General features: G+C 38.5%; 1 protein-coding gene across 4 annotated transcripts in view; it reads left to right on the top strand.

The window, feature by feature from the left end:
• Positions 1 to 20828, top strand: part of AMPD3 (adenosine monophosphate deaminase 3) — a 35637-nt gene extending 14809 nt beyond the window's left edge. For 3 of the 4 annotated variants that reach the window (XM_061462930.1, XM_061462929.1, XM_061462932.1), the window contains 9 exons: positions 7003 to 7197; positions 7447 to 7578; positions 8457 to 8620; positions 9791 to 9917; positions 10706 to 10869; positions 12741 to 12861; positions 14798 to 14971; positions 16063 to 16173; positions 17105 to 20828. In XM_061462930.1, the coding sequence (XP_061318914.1) occupies positions 7003 to 7197; positions 7447 to 7578; positions 8457 to 8620; positions 9791 to 9917; positions 10706 to 10869; positions 12741 to 12861; positions 14798 to 14971; positions 16063 to 16173; positions 17105 to 17281 (1365 nt within the window). In that variant the 3' untranslated portion in view covers positions 17282 to 20828. Of the gene's footprint in view, positions 1 to 7002; positions 7198 to 7446; positions 7579 to 8456; positions 8621 to 9790; positions 9918 to 10705; positions 10870 to 12740; positions 12862 to 14797; positions 14972 to 15191; positions 15276 to 16062; positions 16174 to 17104 lie in introns of those variants that run through there. The other variant, XM_061462931.1, reaches the window with a different exon arrangement.
• The last annotated feature ends 1751 nt before the right edge of the window (positions 20829 to 22579 follow it).

Genomic DNA, 22579 nt, shown 5'->3' with positions numbered 1-22579 from the left:
GATCAAGCTGGAACTGGAAAATTGCCTTTTAATAGCCTGACAGATACATCTATAGACAAAAATCCACAGGTGGTAAAGACTGGCTGGCTCCACTTGGCTGCCCACAGGAGGTAGACAACTGTCTGAGTTGGAGAATGCTAAATTTAGAGAACACTCTTGAGTTTACCATCAGCAGGGCTCTCCCAGGTTCTCTGGCTGATGAACTGAAAAATGCAGTAAAAATAGGTTCTCCACATAACTCCTGGGTTGCCTGCATTAAGGATGAAATTAAGCAACAAGAGTGCAGCTCTGTGGTGCACAAACTTAGAACTGAGTTTTAGTTTGTCTATTAGGGTGTCTTGCCTTCCAAAGCAAATGTGTGAGGCTTTTTGAATGAGGCTTCCAGTAGACCACTGTGCTCAACAGCCTCTAATAATTCACAGCTGATTGATAATTCAGTTTCTAAACTTAAATACACCATCAAAGTAAAGGACCAAGAGCTGTTCTTGTTATTAGGAACTTTGGTTTGTCTCAGTTGTTATTTCTAGGGGGAGGTTGTTGCTTTTTTTTGTTTTTTTAAAAAAGGTGAAGCCAAGCTACTTGTTTACCTAACATGTACTTGCTGCCTTTATAACAGATATCTATGTATTGTATTTGATACACTTTTGGAAAGATGAAAATTACAGCCTAAGCCTCCTTCCATATTCTTCCTCTCTTTAGCCATTATTTCAGTCTGTCAGTAAACTAAACCTGATTGTATATCATAGCAGTGACTTTTACATGTCATATTCTTCTGCCTACAGCTTCACTAGCTCAGATGCCTGGCCTTGTGTGGCTCAGGCCAGGGGAGCCATCAATGGAAGAATGCAGTTTCTAGAGTGGCTTACACAGCCCTTCTGAATTGTGCGTTGCAGTAGCTGATGGCTGCTGTGACATACCATTTGGTCTAGATCATCACAACTGATTATTTTTTTTCTTTTAAGGTATGGTTAGACAAAAAGGAAATAAATTCTAGCTTTTGTTTGTGACCACAGGGTTGAAATACCACTTGTTATTTCTGAGAAAGGATGCTTGAGTGGGTTTATGGGCTTGCAAATTTTATAGATTTCACAAAATATTGAATGAGATTAATAGATGTCTGTTTTTTAAACATATGATTAAAAGCCTTATGAGTGAACAGTGAATTTATACTTCAGTTCCCTGAACTTTGATTCTGAGGTTGAATCTTTTTTTCCCTCCAGTAGCTACTTAGTGACAGTGAGTGTGAAGACTTATGGGACAGCACTAGATTCAAAGGACAGGAGTGCCTCTGTGCACCTCTCTTAGTGTTAAATGTAATGGTGCATTACCACTCTTAACTGGCATTAAAGCTGTAGTTTGTGCTTTCAAAGCACTGTGCATACTACTTCTCCCGTCTTGCAGAGATGCTGAGGTAAATTTTTACATCTACCCTCAGTCTTGCAAAGTAAGCACGAAGTAATGACCAGGGAAAGCCATCAATCATTATAACACAAAAATTCTGTAGAGACCATAAAGGAAACTTTTCCTCTATCCTCTTTTTTTAGTAATTAAAAGAAAAAGAAATTAGTTTTACTTCTCAGCAGTGTATTTCTGTGTTTGTGTGAATACAAACATTATAGGGCTCGATTCTGTGCATTTGCAATGCGTACAGCCTCACGAGAAGCTGGAGATACGGGGATTTGCATCTGTTGTCTCTCCTGGTTTCAGGGTTGCTCTGGATGCCATAAGTATGAATTAGACAAGCTCCTGAGGGGCAGTGCCTGGCTTTAGGGACTTTTTCAGCTGCCAGGAGCTTTACTGTTCTACCCTCTGCTAGGCTAGCGTATTTTGTGTCTCCTGCCACTTATGCCTGTTACAGAGCTGTGAGGAAAGAATCAAGTTCATTTTATGAAGCTGTTGCATCCTATCTCAAAAGCTAGTGCTGTATGAATGTATTGGTGAACACAGAATCCAGCAGTAAGATGTGGAGTGATTTCCCTTCAATCCAGCATTGAAGTAAAGGCTGCAGTGTCAAGTTCCTGAAGCCCAGAGCTATCGGGGTAGAAATGTTTCTCTGTTAAAGTTCATGTGTTCAAAAATCAGGTAGTTTGCAAGTGTGAATACTACTTACTATACACTGGATTATGCACTGGATAATTTCAGTATCATTAGAAAGGCTGCCCTTGGCATTTGTTTTTGCTGTATTTATCACTTTGAATCTAGGGCATATGCCTAATTCAGTGCAAAACTTTCTGACATGCACAGAGAAGCCATGAGGTAGATGTTTTGTGGAGATCTGAAAGACAGTGGAAGAAAAAAGAAGCAATGCAGGAAGATGAGAGAGGCAGAGTAGTTTAGGGAAGCTGGTACTGGTGAGACATGTTTTGAAGGCCAGTGAGAACTTCCTTTAAGATGGAAGTTGTACACACATGAAACTATCTTGACTAAGAAGTACAAGCATTTCATCCACAAAGACTGAAGAGAGAATGGCCAAAAGGTCAAGGTAAGGGCTAGCCTGAACTGAGAGGGTGCTAAGGAAGACAGGCTGGCTTTGTTACATGGAGAATTGCTGAGTGATCATCTTTTATTTGCAAGAAAATTGATGTCCACCATTGCTTGAATGAGGTGATGGAATTTAAAGAATTAAGGAGAGCTTTGTGTTAACAATTGTTAACTCATTTGTTAAAAAGGAACTGTTGGAACAAGTCCAGAGAAGGGCCACGAGGATGATCAGGGGACTGGAGCACCTCCCGTATGAAGACAGGTGAGGAAGTTGGGGCTCTTCAGCCTGGAGAAGAGAAGGCTGCGTGGAGACCTCCTAGCAGCCTTCCAGTATCTGAAGGGAGCCTATAGGGATGCTGGAGAGGGACTCTTCATTAGGGACTGTAGTGACAGGACAAGGGGTAACGGGTTAAAACTTAAACAGGGGAAGTTTAGATTGGATGTAAGAAGGAAATTCTTTCCTGTTAGCGTGGTGAGGCACTGGAATAGGTTGCTCAGGGAGGTTGTGAATGCTCCATCCCTGGCAATGCTCAAGACCAGGTTGGATGAGGCCTTGGGTGATATGATTTAGCGTAAGGTGTCCCTGCCCATGGCAGGGGGGTTGGAACTTGATGATCCTAAGGTCCTTTCCAACCCTAACTATGGTTGGATATGATTCTATGATTCTATGATTCTATATTAAGTGGTCCAAGATAGGTTTCTGTTTCTTTTTTTTCATTGAAGATTAAGGTGACCTTGAGTAAAAAGTTTCCTCCTGTGGGAGGGGACAATAATAGCTGCAACAGGAAATTTAGCTAAGGGCATGCAGCTGAGGTTTTTTTTCCTACTAAGGGGAAATTGGGCTGAAGTGGCACTGTATCAAATTTGGAAATGCAAGCAGAATGTTTGCAAACAGCACAAATAGACCTTATGGCAGAGGGTTGTTACTCACAGCCCAGAAAAGCCTCAGCTTACTTCATGTATTATATGAAGAGCAAAATAGCAACAACTTAAACTGGGACTGGTTTTATCTTTTGTGTGGGAGAGAGGAGGCAAAGGGGGCATTTGTCACATGAACTCAATCTGTTAAAATTCCTTTAGTAGATGCCCTTCATAATAAATAACAATGAAATTAGAAACAAATTCTTAGCATGACAGCACTTCAAATAAAAATAATTTTAAAATCCATAACCAAATCAGACCATATAAAAGCTATGTCTGAATTGTGAAAATGCACAAAAGCACACACACTGATTAATTATATGCTAGGGTAGGTCAAAGCTCAAGTCATTAAAACTTCCAAAAAATTGCATTCCTTTTAAAAGCAATGAAGAAAAAGCTGCGTGATACTCTTAAGACTTACTGAAGTTGCTGTTTACTTAAGGGTCAAAATATACTGAGTAGTTAATAAAGGTAGCCAAAGTACTGCATATTCTCTGGTGAAAGCATGAAAGAGACTCCAGGAAAATCTTTTTACTCTTGGGAAATAATTCTATTTAGGGAGACGGAGGAGGGAAAAAAATATAAAGGAAAATCTTGGTTCTTGAAGAATAAGCCTGATGTGGTTAGCTCAGCTATAGAGCTGTGTGTGATATGCTTGTGGGGATGGGGGAGGATTTCACAGGAGCTTGCTGAGTTGTTGAGGCACACTTGAGAATTATTTATGAGAGGGAAGCATGACTTTAAAAGAAATGCAGTTACTACTGTGTCATATGATCCTTTCAAAACAGAAGAAACAAAAAGTCTCCTGGCTTTGTGTCCTTGCCCTCCTAACAGTGGTGAATTCATGTTGATGTAAACAGAGAGGAAATGTTTTGTTTTGTTTTTTTCAAGACTCATTAATTCCAGTAGCTGAGCCGCCACTGGAACTAGTGCATTGTGGAATTCAGTAACCTACTCTTATTCTAAGTTCCCTAACCCTGCTATTCTATGACTTGCTTTTTCTGAATGTTTAGAGCTCATAGGGCATCTATTAATTATTTCATTTTCCCACGTAAGTCAACCAAGCCTAGTAGTTTGTAATATTTCACTGGTCCAGAAAGTGTTTACAGTAAACAATATTTGTTTCTAAAACAGAAATGCACTTGGGTTCAAGTATCTATATAAGTAGTCTGAGGAGTGTAATAATATGTTAAGTGGAGCTGTTTTGACTACTTTAGACACAGCATTGTTTACTGTGCATTAGTAATATACTTCATGTTACGTACTTCAAGACAGTAATATGTCTCTTGCTTTTTCATTTAGCTGTAAAGTGTCTAGTATATTTGAACTGGGCAGCAATTAACAGGTGTTCATGTTGAGGATTCAGTGTATATCCTGGTCTTTAGTTACACTATTAACATTCACATGGAAATAGATTTACCCTTAGAAGACTACAACAAATTCTGTATGTATAAACTGAAATTGAATGACTACACATGCCAAATAAACCAGTGGCATTTCTGTGGAGTGTATGACATAGCATAAGTTGAGTTTTACATTGCAGGAGTGTGGCTGTTATTAGTTCAGGTACTTGGTGATGTGTTTCCTACTGATCCTTAAAAGCAGAGCGGGATGTCAACTACTTACGTTGGTGAAATCTGAAATCTCCTATTTCCTTTTGTGATGTTTCTTAGGAACATTGTCAGTATTCGGGGTTTTTTAAAACCTTTAAATTCAGACAGCAAAACAGGGTGCATTCTGACAGCTGGATTACCAGTGCTGTGCAGAAGCAAGATTATTTGTTATTTCTGTTTGAAGCTCTTTTTTACTCTGTATAAGAAGTTAGAACAGCCCTTTCCACTACAGTTTTATATAGGACCTCATAATCAAGTGTTAACTTTTATGATTCCAAACCATCACCTACCAGTATCTAGGGCAGTACTGCATGGTGCTTTTTAGACTTACTGTGAACTGTCCTGTCCCTTTTATATATCATCTTGAAACTTGTATTACAAACTCATTATCTGGCTTCCGACTCCTTCTGCAGAACCATTCTGTCAGTTGGTCTTGTAAAACTTGTCTCCAGTACCAGTCTGTTGGTACACAAGGCAGATGTTAGAAATAGTAAATGTTGGCAATTGCTTCTGACTACATCCCCGTGCTCATGACCATCTATGTCCAGGTGGGGCCTGGGCTGGAGGGAAATGGGAAGCTTAGCAGACCAATTGCATGCAGCACTGCTGCTTCTGAGTGAGCTGCAACTGCTTCTGCCAGGATTTGGCAGTCTGGAGTTGAAGGCAACCTCAGAGTCTGCCAACCTGTCCCCAGGGCCATTGTGCTCATTATGTGTCAACTGTGAAATCTGATCAGAACAGTGGTTTGTTTTGGTTTGGTTTTAAATTGATAGGAATTTTTTAGTAATTTCATTGTTTTACCTAGAACATGCATTAAGCTGTTTTATTGTTTAGTCAGAATTTCTCAAGGAAATTCATAACAAATGGACCCTGGAGCAGCAGCTTTGCTGCTCCATGTACTGGGTACTGCTATGCTGGTAGGTGCCTTAAGGCCATTATCCTAGCTAAGGCGTATTCTTCCCTTTCAGGTACTTGGTCCTTGTGAACTGCAATTAGTATTATCTGCCTTTTCAAACAAGAAGAAGTTGGGGAATATACCTGATTTTCTTCTTTCTCAGTACAGTTAAGATAATAAACCCTTGACTGTAAACAACTGCAATGGATTCATTTTACATACTTGCTGGCAGCACTAAGGCATTACACATACTGAAGGGAAAACTCAAGTCAACAAACAAGCCCCCAGTCTCATCAGTTGTTTCTTTGGATTGTGTTCTAATATGGGTACTCAAACAGATATGCAGGCTCTGGGCAAAAAAAAAAAAAAAAAGCAAACCTGTGGAAACTATTTGGTTCTTGTCTTTTGTGGTTTTTTTTTTGTTTTTTTTTTTGTTTTTAAATGGGAAAAACTGCAGGAATACTCTCAGCCCTTCTGTGAAGCTTGCACCTCCCTTGGTGTGTGAAGAGATCTGAAGAAAGTGAAAAACCTGTCAGCATTATGAGCTGCTGTATTATAATTAAACTTGGAAAAAATAGTGACAAAATTCCTCACATGTACATTTTGCAGTTCTAGTGTCCTAAGCTGTTTTATGTGGTTGAAGTAAAAAACCATGAATTATGCTTTTGGAAATGGCTAAGAACTCTGGATTCTTTCAGCCAGAGAGGGTGGTTATGACTACAGTCCATAAACTAGAAAGACATCATCGTTTTATGGATGAAGTAAAGAATACTAAAGAATGCCTAAGGAAGTATAAAATTTAATCTGCACCCAGGTTCTGTGATTGGCACTTATAATGTATCTTGTTTAAAAATATTTAAGTAGGGAACTGTTAATTGAGGGCTATTTCATTTATAGTTCTGCTTGTTGAATAATTCCTCCAAACCTAAAATCTCAGGGTTCTGAAACATTTTGACTTGCTTAGGCACTAATTCTTTTGTTACTTGGAGAATATTTTAGAAGGCTTTAGTCATTGTTGTCACTGACATAGATACTTCGCTAATTTAAGCTCATGTATATGGATGATGAGCATGAATAACTTCTTGATTTCAGGTTGATACTCATATCCATGCTGCTGCTTGCATGAACCAGAAACACTTATTAAGGTTTATTAAGCACACATATCAAACGGAGCCGGACAGGATTGTTGCAGAGAAGAAAGGCAAGAAGATGACTTTAAAGCAAGTCTTTGAAAGCCTTCACATGGATCCTTATGACCTCACTGTAGACTCTTTAGATGTCCATGCAGTAAGTCTATCAAACTGACAAAGTAAACAAGAAAACACTTAAGTTTTTTTCAGTGTGAAATTCTGGTTTCTACAGTTTTTGCATGATAACTTATCAAATCAGAATTTGAACTCATGCATTACTTTGCACGTTTGACATAAATTAGCATAGGCTTTTTCTTGTATGTGCCTTTCATTGCTAGGCAATTTAATTTATAAACTATTGTGTGTACTTAAATCTATGGTTATTTGTTTTTTTTTCCTCCTCAAGGGTCGTCAAACATTTCATCGATTTGACAAATTCAATTCGAAGTACAATCCAGTTGGTGCCAGTGAGCTGAGGGACTTGTATTTGAAAACTGAGAACTACATTGGTGGTGAATATTTTGCTCGTATGGTCAAGGTAAGTAAGTTTCAAGCTTTTCCAGCTATAGAGAAATTAAGGTTTGTAAAAGGTATGTGATGTCATAATTGTATCTAGAGCTAACAGTATGGCTAAGTGATTCCAGGTACTGGCCTCGCTCTGGTAGTTCATCAGAGAAAGACCTCTGCTAAGTCAGCCACTGCTACTTTCTAAATCATTTTATGGGTAGAAACTCATACATATAACCTGTGTATGAGTTCAAAGCAGTGCTGAGTACAGTTTCAAATTAATAGAGAGCAGCCAAAAGTCAATTCACTGGCTTAATATTTTGTGAGGATGTAGTAGGCTAGTGATAGCTGCTAAGGAAGGAGTGGCTAGGGCAGTGCCTCTGCATAAAACTGTATCTGCACATGTATGCACAGGCTTCAAATTAATTTCTTACAACCAAAGAATTAGTAGCTTTCATGAACTAGATGTCAGCTTTTCTTAAACATACAGAAGTGCTTGTCTAAAATTAACAGCCTTAAAATTGCTTACTACCATGCATTTTGGGTCAGATTCTCTATTGGTCTGCATATTTTATGTAGTCACTTACTACAGTTTAAATCGTATCATTCTGAGTTACCAATTTTAAACCTATGTCTTACAAAGGTGTTAGCAATAACTGCACAATATTGTCATCTAAATCTAGGTGTTACAGTTAGTTACAGTGAAATGATTCTGAGATAGCTTGCCAGCAGAATATTTAAATGCCTAAAGTAAAATAATTGATTAAGAGACAAAAGATTCCCTGTTGATCTTTAAAGAGTGAAAATACAATTACGTCTGGTCTGAGGAAAATAGAATAATAAATATATTACTAGGTGTAAATGATCGTCAGTGTCCATATTAAAGCAAATATATTTATTACTTAATAGGAAGTAGCCCGTGAACTAGAAGAAAGTAAGTACCAGTATACAGAACCCCGCTTATCCATTTATGGACGGTCTCCAGATGAATGGCTGAACTTGGCAAAATGGTTCATCAAGCATAAAGTTTATTCCCCTAATATGCGCTGGATAATTCAGGTTCCTAGAATCTAGTAAGTAATCAGGAGCTCTTGGTAATTTTAATAGTTTGAAATCATACCAATTATTTGTTTTAATTTCTGATATTTTTTAGATGGTTTATGAGCTTTCCTGTAGTTCTATTTATAAGCAACAGCCTGGGAAATTTATTTTTGACCATTGCTGCAATATTCCTGACAGTCTGGTGGTGGAAGACGGGAGATGGGGTTTGAATCTATTCTTTGTGAAGCTATTCAAAACTACTGTGAATTAGTTGTAAGTCTGAAAATACTAAAAATCAAAAATTACAACTGGGTGAAATTAAGCTGCATTCAAGGGCAAGTTAAAACACATTGATGAAAATAAATCACCTCTTGAATTCCATAATCGTGAACTGTTACCACCAAACTTCCTTAAGATCAGTGACTAAATGACAGTGAACTTGGAAATGCAACCCTGGTTGCTGATTTGCAAGCTTAAATCAGTATCAGTTTTTCTTAGTTTTTAAGCATCCTTTGAGACTTTAATAAATGGTTGTTTGTTTCTAATACATATATTATAATAGTGTCCCACGATAATTTTGTCAAGTCTTAAAGCTGCTTTTCATGTTTTGAAATTGCATAGTTGGAATATGAGTAGAGAAAGAGCTGTCATGGTTGCATATATCCCCCAGCGTGTGTTTCTCATTAGGAAGAAAGTGTCTGTCCTTTAATTTCTTATGTAATGATTTCTTATGTACACACCAGAATCAACACCTTCATTAAGTCATGCACTTAATGATACACTGAAGTACTGCCCCTCTGTTCTGAGAGGCTCACTAAAGCAGAATGAATATTCTACTTTTGTTTAAAGTAGTTAACGACTTTGGAAAACAGAATCTTTCAGGAGAGGTAATTCCTTATCTCACCTATTGATATTTGGATTGCTGTAAAGGAAAGGGTCACTCTTTTTGAGAGAGCATCTACCCTTGCATACTGTCTCTATTTCTGGAGCGCTCAGGAGCTCTAGCAGAGCTTGGATGAAGCAGAGTGGCAGGAGGTGCAGGAAATGGAGCACAGAGACAAGCCCTGCCCTGACATAAACTTTTAATTTCTTAATCCTGGCAGAACTGAAGCTGTAGAATAAACTCAAATAACAACGAATGTGAAAGTGGAGAAAAAAGCCTATTAAAGAGTGGTCAAAACTGTGTATTTTTTCCTCTTCAGTGACATATTCAGGTCAAAAAATATTCTGCCTAGTTTTGGGAAGATGTTGGAGAACATCTTTGTACCTTTATTTGAAGCAACAATCAATCCCAAAGACCATAAAGAATTGCACCTTTTCCTCAAATATGTAAGTATATTTGGATTTTCTTCTCACATGAAACAGATCTTCTCCTGCTCATAAATTTTGTTTGTCCATAGCTGTTTCCAGACACTAAGATCTTCCTCCTCCATAGATTACTTGTATTACTGTTTTACTGGCAATTTAATAAAAGCGTGGGTAGGGTCCTGTTGTTAAATAGTTGCTATTTATTACCCTGAAACAGCTCATCACCTCTTTATTTGCCCTCTCAGTAATCCTCACTATGACCAAAGATATTTGCATGCTCTTGTGCAGAGGGAACATAGTAATCCAGGATGCTCACTGCGAGCTTGCATCTGGGACTGGCCTTCAAAAAGGAGGCAACTGAGAGGAAGCATTGTGTAGATCCTGATGGGACTCAGTAGTGAGGATGTAGCTGCTGGGACATGATTAAAAGACATTTCCAAATATGCCCCAGTTCAGAACTCTGAGGTTTCCTGGGAGCCTCTGGCCTTCAGCTGCTTTTCAGATAACAAAACCAGATGAGTTTAAAGGATTCTAATCCGGATCTGGGGGAATTTTACAGGCTTTTGTGCACCTGGGCTTCCTCTTTGTCTCAAAAAAAAAAAAAAAGGGTGTGTGTGTATGAAACTGCCTTCAAGTAAACACATTACTCCTGCTATCTGCAGTGAGTGGTAGGAGGGCAGGACTGCTAGCATAGGGAGGAAATGAAGAAAGAGGACTAGTTGCTTTGTACAAGCAAGTCCTGAAGGAAAAGTAACATTGACATTTGCTTCTTGAAAACACTGATTTCTGTTAGTCTCTTCTCCCACCAGGTGACTGGCTTTGACAGTGTTGATGATGAGTCCAAACATAGTGGCCATATGTTCTCTGACAAAAGCCTTAATCCTGACCTCTGGACCAGTGAGAAGAATCCCCCATATAGCTATTACTTGTATTATATGTATGTGAACATCATGTTGCTAAACAACCTCAGAAGGTAAGTAGTCAAGTAGTCATTTTTTACAAGCTTTCAGAAAGAAAAATCAATAATCTTTGTCTTAATCTAAATCAGTGGCTGGATCATACATCTTTTGAAGCAAAGGTTATCTTGAATTAAAGAGTCCAAAAGGAGGACACAAGTTATTTTGAAAATGTTAACTGCAAAATGAATTCAAATGCAATACTCAGAAATTGTAAAGGCATCTGGTTAATATACTGGTTTGACACAAAACTGACAGGTTGACCTTGGCTTGGATTAATAGTGGATTTCCAAATATAAGGTAACTATTGGTAGCTTGCTATCTCCTGGTAATTTAAGAGGTACAAAGTTATGTTGTGAAATATTGGTTTTAGGGCTGCTGCTGTTACCAAAGATAGACAAAGGAGGACATAATTATAAACTGCACATCTAGCTAACTTACTTTAGCATTCATATTGACTCATTCAGTTTTACTACCTTTGAGACCAATGTCTAGGCAAGTAATGCAGAGAGGTGTGATTCTGAATGTGAGATCATGACTGTAAAAGCAGATTTTGGCGTCAGGCTCAGTAAAGCCGGAAATTCAACATCAGGTTATGTTCCCAGCTTTGTGGCTGACTCACTGAGTGATGTGCACAACTGACTCAAATTGAGGCACGGTGGGGTTATCCACTGATACTACAGTGTCATCACGTACCTTGCAAGGATTTGGTTCATTATTATTTATAAAATATTTTTGAATTTTCTTATAGATGTTGCACAGACTTGTCATTTTCACAGGTCTTATTCAAGTTAATATTTAAAATGTTATTTCTTCTCTCCCCGTTACCTCAAGCATTTCTCTCTTGACCACCCAGTAGAATCAAACCTCACAATAAAAACATCAAACGGAAAGGACATAATACAGCAGCTGATATTCAGGTCATCCCTTTCATCACACATTTTTTTCTTACCTCAAAATCATTTCAACTACTATTTGAAAATCTCCCTAGGTAATAATTAAATATTCTTTATAGCTAGGTGAGATAATGACACAATTCATCAATGAGTCAGTAAAACTGTTCACCCTGTTAAATATACTGAGTATTTGAGGCACCACAGCCAGTCCATTCGAAGACTGTTTTATGCTTTTCATAATATTAGCAAAGTCAGCAAGGGTGGATTATATCCTTGCATCCATTTTATGGAGAAATGTGACTAAACTTCCATCCTAAAAATTCCTTATTACTTTAGCACTCCTTGTTGAAATTGTTTACTTTGAATATATCTAAATCTCTAAATACTTAGGGGACATTTGTCTTCACTGAGTAAGAGGGTCCATTATAACCTAAAACTCAGCATAATTTTTAATACAGATGATAAAAATAAAACAGTTCTAGAAATTACGGTGTTAAGTCTAGTGTAGCAACTAACACTCCTGTGCAGCTGAGGCTGTGGCTTCATGCTACACTTAACATGGTGAGATGGCAGGTTGTCACTGCACTACATCGTGTTCACTAACCCTCTGCAATGTGCTTCCACTGCTTCCCTCATTTTGAATCTAGGAATTATGCAGCCATAGGTTGCATCAGTTCACTTAGCTTTCCATCCCCTACTTCCCACAGCTGAAAACAGTTTGATAACTGTTCACCCAATATTAAACAATTGCTAAATGAGATATAACTGGGGAAGGAAAGAAGGAAGGCACAAATATGTTAGGTGATGGCAGGGGGTTGGGTATAGGGACCTGCCCCTTTCAACAGCAGCCTGATTAGATGTCACACCAAACTGTATGAGAATGTGTAACTTTTTCTAATTCCCATGTTAATGCTAATTATATGCAAAATAGATAAAACCAAGTGCATTAATAGTGCAATTTTGATAGTGGAACTTGCTTTTAATCTCATTAGGGAAAGAGGCATGTGTACTTTTCTGTTTCGACCACACTGTGGGGAAGCTGGGTCTATCACACACCTTGTATCAGCCTTTCTGACAGCGGACAACATTTCTCATGGATTGCTACTGAAGAAGGTAACCTAAACTCTAATCACTATCTGCTTAGACATCAGTCACTGGTTCAAACAGCAGTTGCAAAATTGACTTTGTCTGGCAGCCCAAAATCAGTTTTCTTAGCAAGGCACAAGTAACTCTTCACTTCAACTGGAAATCCCACCTGGAGTACTGTGTTCAGCTCTGTGACCCCCAGCATAAGAAAGATGTGGACCTGCTGAAGCAGGCCCCAAGGAGATGATCAGAGGGTTGCTGCACTGCTATGAAGACATGCTGCGAGGGTTAGATTTGTTCAGCCTGGAGATGAGAAGGTTCAGGGGAGACCTTAGAGCAGCCTTCCAGTACCTAAAGGGGCCAACAAGAAATCTGGAAAGGGACATTTTACAAGGGAATGTAGTGACAGAGCAAGGGGTAATGGCTTTGAACTGAAAGAGGGTAAATTTAGACTAGATATTAGGAGGAGGCTCTTTACTGTGAGGGTGGGTGAGACACTGGAACAGGTTGTCCAGAGAAGCTGTGGCTGTCCCATCCCTGTCAGTGTTCAAGGCCAGGCTGGATGCGCCTTTGAGCAGCCTAATCTAGTGGATGGTGTCCCTGCCTGTGGCAGGTGGTTGGAACTAGATGAGTTTTAAGGTCCCTTCCAACCCAAACCATTCTGTGAAATAAATAAGCTAAGCTGAATTTTCTATTTAAGCTACAAAACCAATCTTTTCCAAATTATTTTAAAGCTACGTCTTTATAGGGAAGATCAACTGTTCAGATATGTCAAGGACTTGACAGCACTTGCAAGCAGAGATAAAAAGGAAAAAAACTGCTTAGACTTGTTGCTACTTCCTGGTTTAGATCCAAGAAGTGCTTAAGACAAGCTCTGGTTTCTTCTGCAGAGGGACAAAGGACATTTTCCCTGACTGGCATGCCTGTAATTCAGGGTTCATTCTGAAATTCATTAAGGTTATAATTATTTATATCTAGAATAACTGGGATCAATTGATCAAGAAATATAACATAGCTGAATAGCACAGTAATATTTTATTTACAGCTTGCTGCTTGTGACAGGACAAATGTTACCATTCCTGGTGTATCAGTTAATGAAAACCATCACATAAGTCATCCCCAGGCCAGTGTCCTGTAATTAAAATAATTGGTCAGTGGGTGGCAGACTTGCACTGAGCTTATTGTAATTTTTTGGAAAGCATTCTCTTGTAAGTTGGCTTTTCTGGTTAATGCTGTAAAATTCTCTCTGTTTGTTAACATATACAAGAAAAAAGAAAAATCTTGCCTAAAATCATGTCTGATGTTATGCTCAGAACCAGTAATTCCTAATATTAGAACCAGAGTAGTACTAAGGCTGTATGTGACCAAAGCATTCTTCTCTTCACTCTCTCCTGCTTAGCCCGGTGCAATAGTCTGGCATAGCAGATGATAATAATAACAACGATAATAATAATGGCACTTACTAGGTTTACACGTTGGTTAAGTAAAAAATAGCAATAAAGATGAGGTGACCTCAAAAGATTTATATTATATGCAACAGCCACACATGACATATAACAAACCTTTTCTGCACCTAAAATTTACCTGTTGGACTTCAGTTTTGAAAAACTTAGCAGTTCTTACACATCTGTTTCGTGTGACTTTCAGGTTTTGGGGGAGGGTAGGCAGTTAGTATCAAATGCAGTGCCCTGCATAGTCATGTATACTTACTAATCTGCAGTAACTTTAGTCACCGTATTTTTAAAAGGATGACATATATGTTGAAGAATGTAAATTATTTTTATAAAAATCAGACATTTAAAATTCAGACTTTAAAATCTTTTCTAAATAAGTCAGAGTTTAGTGTCAACCAAATTTTCTGGATCTTATTCCTCCCTCTGTAATGCTGTTTCCATTTTATCCAAGGGAAATACTTTTTTTCATTAGCCCATAGTACCATTAAATACTGTGTTTTGTTTTGCAGAGTCCTGTCCTCCAGTATCTTTATTATCTTGCACAAATACCCATTGCTATGTCCCCACTTAGTAACAACAGCCTATTCCTGGAGTACTCAAAAAATCCACTACGGGAGTTTCTACATAAAGGACTTCATGTCTCTCTCTCCACGGATGATCCTATGCAGTTTCATTATACAAAGGTAAAAACAAGAAACACTTCTCTTTGAATTTGGCAGCCGTACTAAATAGGCCCAGAATGACCTGAAAGCTATTTCATATCATTGCTTAGGATGTCAAGTTTCATATCTTCCAGTCACTTCATTCATTATCCTTCCTCATTCTCAGTCTACTCACTGTTAGGTTTCAGAGGGAAATGTCTGATTTCCTAATTATGTTTCTTTTGTACTCTTGCCTCTCCAGTGTTGGCTGTTGAAGTATAGAATGAAGGATGAGGCTGAAGGGAGGTTTGAGCCTTCATAAACAATCCTCTAGAGTGCCAGGAAAGTCCAGTTTCCTTACTAATAAATCTGGGGAAGTACATTACAAAAACACAATGTGGAATCTCTGAAGATGACAGCTGTTTGCTCAGTGAACTGATTCTTGCCTTTTGGTGGCCTGGCAGGACAGAACTGCCTGGTCATTGGTTCTGATGCTCCCGTTTTGCGGTTGGCACTGACTTGAGTCATGTTATGCTTTACAGTGGCCTGTATTGCTCAATTCTCTGAGTTGTGAGGACAAGCTGAGCTTTGGTGTGCTTCACTCAGGCTTCTGGCCCATAACATGTCTGTGCTAGAAAAGACAGCTTTTGTGAGGGCCTGCTGCATGGATGTAATGCAGCACCAGCAGAGTTACACATAGTGTGGAAGACTGTAAGCTGTGACAGCCCATTCATTAGTCAGACCCAACCTCCTTGTGTGGAAGGTCAGAAGTGAGAAATTGCCCGGTTATCTGTCTATGTAGACATTTGTTAAAGAGTTACAAGACTAGATCCTCCAAGATGTTTATTTTCCCTGGGATCTCATCTGAAATGCCTCTAAGGATCCTGTCTGGGGGCTACAATTTCTTAGCCTAAGATAACTGGATACCCCGTGCCTATTATTTAACAGTTGCCCTTGAGAAATACAAAATCAATAATGCTTTTTAGTAGTAATTGTGATATTAAAATCTTCAAATCTCTAATTTTTCACAGCTACCTAAACAGCATATATGGATTTCTTTAGTAATGAGTACATATCTCCGTATACATCCTATTTACATCTAATTTAATATTAAACATATTTTGGTGATACAGGAAGCTCTCATGGAAGAATATGCTATTGCAGCCCAGGTGTGGAAACTAAGTACCTGTGACTTGTGTGAAATAGCAAGAAACAGCGTACTACAGAGTGGATTGTCAGATAAGGTAATTATGGCTGAAAAAATCCCCTTTTGCAGGAATCAGGGCAAGTAGGAACTGAGAAGTCAGTAGTCTGAAAACTGAATAGTAGGTGCTTCTGTGATGTATTTGCACACACTCCTATTCTCTTTTCCAGAAATCTTCACAGAGTATCTGCTGTGCAGTCTTACATTTTAAAAAGTATTAACATTACATGTTAATAAACATTAATATGTTTAATAATATACATTAACATGTTTAATAATAAACATTACATGTTTTCCCAAAACATGCAGAGAGCAGATGCATGTTTAGACTTGGCTCTGCCTCCAGTCCCAAACCTTTAATTATTTGGGTGATACCCCTCTGCCAGCAATTTCATAAATCATGTGTTGCTTTGAGTATACAACAAACTGTCTGTCAAAAGCAAGATGTGTTTGCTAAGAAGGGAGTGCTACAGAAATCCCTTTTGGCTTGAAAATTCTATACATCCATGTTTTTCTCTTTGACTTAATTTAGAGCATCTTCTCTTTTACTTCTGTGTCATTTTAAAACATTGTCTCCAAGGAGCTGGTATGTGAAGGGGCTTTATTAATATATTCTGCTGTTTCTTCCAGTATTCTTTAGTGACAACTACAGATTTTCCTCTTGTGCAATATTTAACTAGCAAAAGGAATCTAAGTCTCTTTTTGACCTCTGACATGAAAGGTATAGTAGTGAAGACCAAATGCTAGCACAGAGGGTTTTAGCAAGCCAGACTGCTCTGTGCATTCTATATATGTAACTTTGCCTCAGAGTCTTAACCAGTTCTGGAGATTTTAAGGCCAAAGATCAGTGGTCAGCTGGTTGAAGCTGCTCTTTTCACTTGCACTGGAGTAATTCAGCTAACAAACGCTCAGCCAATAAATCAGATCAGTTGAACTGACTTCTTCCTTTTTACATTTAATCCCACTCACAGGAAAAACAGAAATTCTTAGGGGTGAATTACTGTAAAGAAGGGCCTGAGGGAAATGACATTCGAAAGACTAATGTTGCACAGATCCGGATGGCCTTCAGGTACGAGACACTGTGCAATGAACTTAGTTTCCTGTCTGATGCTATGAGAACAGAAGAGATTTCTACTCTGACAAAGTAATTATAAACTCAAAGAAATCAGAACATCCCACTCCTAAGAAGGAAAAATTGCTGACTAACATTGAATCATCTGTCTTTGATGCTACCAAGACATAACTGAACAGTACAGAGAAAAAGATTATCTATTTATGGAAGGTAAACAGTGTTTGCCATTATTTTTAATGCATTATTCTCATTGCAAAAATTTCAGTTTTTATCAGCATTAGGTTTTGTAAGATGGCTGTAAATACTAAACGCAAGCTCAGACTCCTGTAATATTTGTTTCATGCTGTCTTAACTGTACACTATATCGTAGCTTGGAAAGCAAGAGAGTATTTGTAGCACATCTGTGATATGGACCTTACAATTCTGCAGATATGGACAGTACACATCCATCTGGTTTTGTCCTGCTAGTCTCAGCAGCAGTCATGGCATTTAGCACTTGTAAGTTTAACCCTTTATCATTAGCAGTTTGTATGGGGTGCATAATTTTGAGGCTAGCCTTTCGTTCTGGAAGGTGTTCTGACACAGTTTTTATCTTAATGTTTCAGACTGGAAAACAAGAAAAAACAGAATCGGGTAGTATTGTTTAATGACTAACTACTTCCTGTTGTCATGTAGGATATCTGTGAAGAACAGCAGATTAATGCTTTTTAATCTAGTAAGTAGAAAACATAGTGTCAAATTCATCACTATTGTATGTTGTAATAATGAGTCTAATTATATCATGAAAACTTTGCCTTGAAAGGTGAGAATACTTTTTTTATTGGTTTGTAATGGGAATATGTGGATATGCCAGTTCAAATTACTTAGAAATTTACGCAAATAATTTTGGTTGCATGTAAAGAGAAATTTTTTACTTGAACAAAGGAAGTGTTCTTATGAATCAGTGGTAGAAACTCCAGACTTGGGTTCTGGTCCTACTTCTGACATCTTTTTTACACATTTGCATTAGTTTGTATTTTAGTTGGTTAGAGTTGAATGAGAAGTCAAACTGTCTATTTGTACAGAAGATAGCCTACTTGAAATGTGGCATTTCAAATTGCATTAAACTTTTTATTTATGATGGAGTGGCTAGTAAAATACAGCTACCGGAATATTTATTTATCACTTTCACAGTTTTTTCTATTTGCTCATCCTTCTTAAGACACAGTACTACACATTCAGAAAGGTTATAACATGATAGCATTTATGTACTGTGGAAACTGCATGTAGTTTCGCACCCAAAAAGAGTTGAGGCTAGGGGCAACAGAGGATGTTGATGCCTTTAAGTCCAACATTACACTTCTTGAGACCTAGATTCCCTAAGCTACGATAACAAGCCTATGGTTGGAGCCTTTGGGATCTCATGTAATACAGAGGGAGGTTAGGCAGCTTCAGACAGTAATTGAAAATTCACACACAAGAAGGGCAAGTAATGAATACTAACCAATCAAGCCTCACTAGACTTAGAACCCTGTATGTTTTACATCAGACAGTGTGTGCCACTTTATTCCTTAGGCCATGCCCTTCCTCCAGGGTTTGGGCACCTACATCCTTCCTTTCAAGAGCTGATGAGGTCTCACTTCCCCTTGTAAATGCAGCCAGAAGTAGCAGTGGTGACATCACCAGTAGCAAATGACTCATTAATGGCATAAATGTATATAGCCACTGAAGACATACACTCTCCCTTTAGGCTGCAGCATGTCAAAGCAATACCTACAAGGACATGTTTTAAATGTACTTGCTGTCCCAAAATGGTGATTGCAGGGAAATGGCACCAAAGTAAGGGAAGGAGGAGTTCCCTATCACCTCCTATAGCTGTGGAGCCCTGTAAGAGCCCCACAAGAGACTAAACCTAAAGAGCTATAGGATCTAGCCTGGAAGTGAGCCTGCTCTGAGGGAGACCAAGGCACAGGAGCAGAGTTCTGGCCATCCAGTCACTATTACAGTGTGTCATGCATAGGGGCTGCAGTGATTGCAGACATTGTTAATCTAAAATATGGTTGCATATTGAGAGGTGGTGGGAGACTTGACTTCAGCTCTTCAGCAACCTAGCCTAATGTCTGCACTGCTGCCAGACTTTGTACTCCTTGTGCAGCTAAAAACCTGTCCTACAGCAAAACTGTGCTACACTGCTCAACTGTACAATAATGCAATGGTCCAAAGTTCTTAAGTCAACAGTGCCTGTTGGCTTCACTGTTAAAGTTCAGCAATTCATACAGTCCATTACCAGGATTGATGAATGTAATTTTCTTAGGACAAAGTCTGAAAACAGTGGTTCAAGCATTTTAGCTGCATAAAATTCAGACACCTTGTTTTCTTTAGTACAACTTAATCAGTTGTTATCAACATAACATTAATTACCTGAGAAAAGCATCTGTGTCCAGGTGAAATAAGTAACACGCTTGGTTTGAAGAACCTAAATTGTAAGTATTTTCATCTGACAAACATTACTGTACTTGGGTTGTTTTACCTTAATACTGCTACTAGTGTTGCTTTTGTTGTCACTTAGATCTCTTACTTAGGTTTCTTCTTATTATACTAAATTTGTGTATGTTTAATAACTTCATCTTTCCTTACCTCAAACTCATCAGGTTCTAGTATGTCTGTAGCTCTTACTAAAGAAAAAAACACAAACGGGATTTGAATATACAGTTAATGGACAGTAATTAGGATTTTGACAATAATATGTAAATGGCCATAAGCACAGATTCTGCTTTCTGGGCTTCCATGTGCGCTGCTTTTAAGGATAAGTTGAGCTAATAGTGTTGCATTTAGGGGAACAAACCCGACATCCTTTCATGCTTCCATAACTACACCTCTTTTGGTCATCTTTTAATTAGGCAAAAGTTACTGATTCTCAAGTTTAGTGTTTAAAATTCAGCTGCTTTTTTTTTCCAAGTTGTACTTTTGTTCTAATGTATGGCTGTTCAAAATAACCTTGCAGTCTGAGGATATATGTATAATGAAGGGCAGGTCCAGTGTGAACTACATTTTCTCTAATGCAAGACAGGGCAGTTGCTGATTCTCCCTGCCCCCACAGTGTAGAGACCAAACCTGGTTACATCACAGTTTGTGTTTTACTCAAACAAAAAGGGGCTTGGAAGAACATCACTGTAGGTGGTTACTGGGGTGGGTGTTGCTTTAGAATGGGAGACTATCCTATTTTCTCATCATTTCATTGGTGTTAAGGTTCAAACATTATTCAAGATTTCCTTACATGTTAGCTCAGAGCATTTTATACTTTCATGTAAAATGGTTAATTATGGTTATTTGATGTTTACAACATATCTATCAGAACAGTTTCTAGTGATGCTCTTCCATTGTTATATTCCTTAAGCAAACTTCAGGCATTTGCTCTGCTGGTGGGTTATGCAAGTCCACTTCAGAGCCACCTTACCTTCTGCTATCATTTTGTTCTTTGTCACTAAACCTTTCTGTTCTATTTGCCTAGTTAAAATCTTAAGTCTGAAAAAGGTGGGTGGGGGAAAGGATGTCTGTAAAAACTGCTTTTTCTTTCTGTGCCTGGGTTAAATCATGTTTATTTTTTGCCTCTTGTGGAAGCATTAAACATTAAAATAATAAATTATAATATGGTATAGCTTTTGTCTGTGTATACCTCTCAGTAAGATATGTAGCTACTCAGAATTTCTGCATTTAAGCAGAACTAATCCTGTTAGCAGTTACAGAAGACTAAACCAAAATTAAGGACTACCACAGCATGAAAACTGAAAAAAAAAAAATGACAACCAACAATAAAACTGCAGTGGACATAGAGAAGATAATAACCAATATTTAGGAGAAGGAGCTAAAAGCTTATCTGACTGTCGTGGTTTAAGGCTAGCTGGTAATTCAGTACCACGCAGCTGTTTGCTCACTCCCCCCCCTTCCTCCCCCTGCTCCCGGAGGGATGGGGAGGAGAATTGAAAGAATGTAACTCCCACAGGTTGAGATAAGAACAGTTTAGTAACTAAGGTATAACACAAATCACTACTGCTACCACCAATAATAATAATGATAAGGGAAATAACAAGGGAAGAGAATACAACCGCTCACCACCTGCTGACTAATACCCAGCCTGACTTTAGCAGTGATCTAGCCCTTCTGGGTAACTGCCCCCACTTTATATGCTGGCCATGACATGCTGTGGTATGGAATACCTCTTTGGTCAATTTGGGTCAGGTGTCCTGTCTCTGCTTCCTCCCAGCTTCCCCTCCTCCCTGGCAGAGCGTGAGACTCAGAAAGTCCTTGGTCAGAGTAAACATTACTGAGCAGCAGCTAAAAACATCGGTGTTATCAGTGCTGTCCCCAGGCCAAAAGTCAAAACCACAGCACTGCACCAGCTACTAAGAAGGAGAAAAATGACTGCTACTGCTGAACCAGGACACTGACTTAAAGCAATTCAATGTTATAAAAAAACCACCTGTTCTGATTTGTGCCAGTAGAAGACTTGTCAATAAGTCCTGAAGTGAAGCTGTATTATAGGGCTGCCCTGCTGTCTCTTGGTGCCCTTGTTTCCTGCTCATTCCATCTGGGCATCAGGATAAGGCATGTGGCACCTCTTCCTGATCCTGGAGCCTCACCTTGCTATTAACCAGAGTGAAACCAGCTGAATTTGGTAACAGCAGAGCAGTTCTGACAGTCACAGTTGAAACGGTTTAAGCAGTAAACAGGACAGCTTTACCTGACGAAACACAAGAGCCAAGAAGTGATAAATTGAAGGAGTATCAACATGGAGATTATGCTACAGTCAAGATGACTTTTGAGAAAAAAAAGTTTAACACAAGTTATTTTCTTCAGTACATGTAACAACAATTTTAGATGAAGATGAAAATGTGTCTCTTTCTGTACAGAAACCCTTCATTTCTGTACACAAGCAGCACTTATGAAGCATGGAAGTATAGATCCACCTGTAAATAAGAATGTGTATTTCTTACACATACCTCTTAAAGCACTAAATATCAATGTTAAGCAGCACAGAGTAATAGTATATATAATAGTGGAACAGGAGCACTGCTAACTAATTCATTAACCATTAACCATGACTAGCGTGTACCATCTCACATGAAAAATGTTTTTGGGAAGTTCTACTAAAGTGGGTTGGAACATATTAACATGGAAGCATAGACTGTTGTATCAAACCCCTGTTTTGTTCCACATATATACAACCGAATTCCAGAAGGGTAGGTTTCTGACTGATTTAAGCTTAATTCATAAGAATACATTATCTTTTCAAATAGCACTTTGAACCAAAGAAAAGGGCTCATTTAATTCCTGTTGGATGGTATTCAAACCACTGGATAGATACATACTGGACAAAGTTCCATCCAAGTTTTCA

Source organism: Pezoporus flaviventris, unplaced genomic scaffold (genome assembly GCF_033815535.1).
Source record: "Pezoporus flaviventris isolate CSIRO_AGI_PZ_B2104156 unplaced genomic scaffold, CSIRO_AGI_Pfla_v1 ptg000036l, whole genome shotgun sequence".
Lineage (NCBI taxonomy): Eukaryota > Metazoa > Chordata > Aves > Psittaciformes > Psittacidae > Pezoporus > Pezoporus flaviventris.
This window is presented reverse-complemented; position numbering and strand designations above follow the sequence as displayed.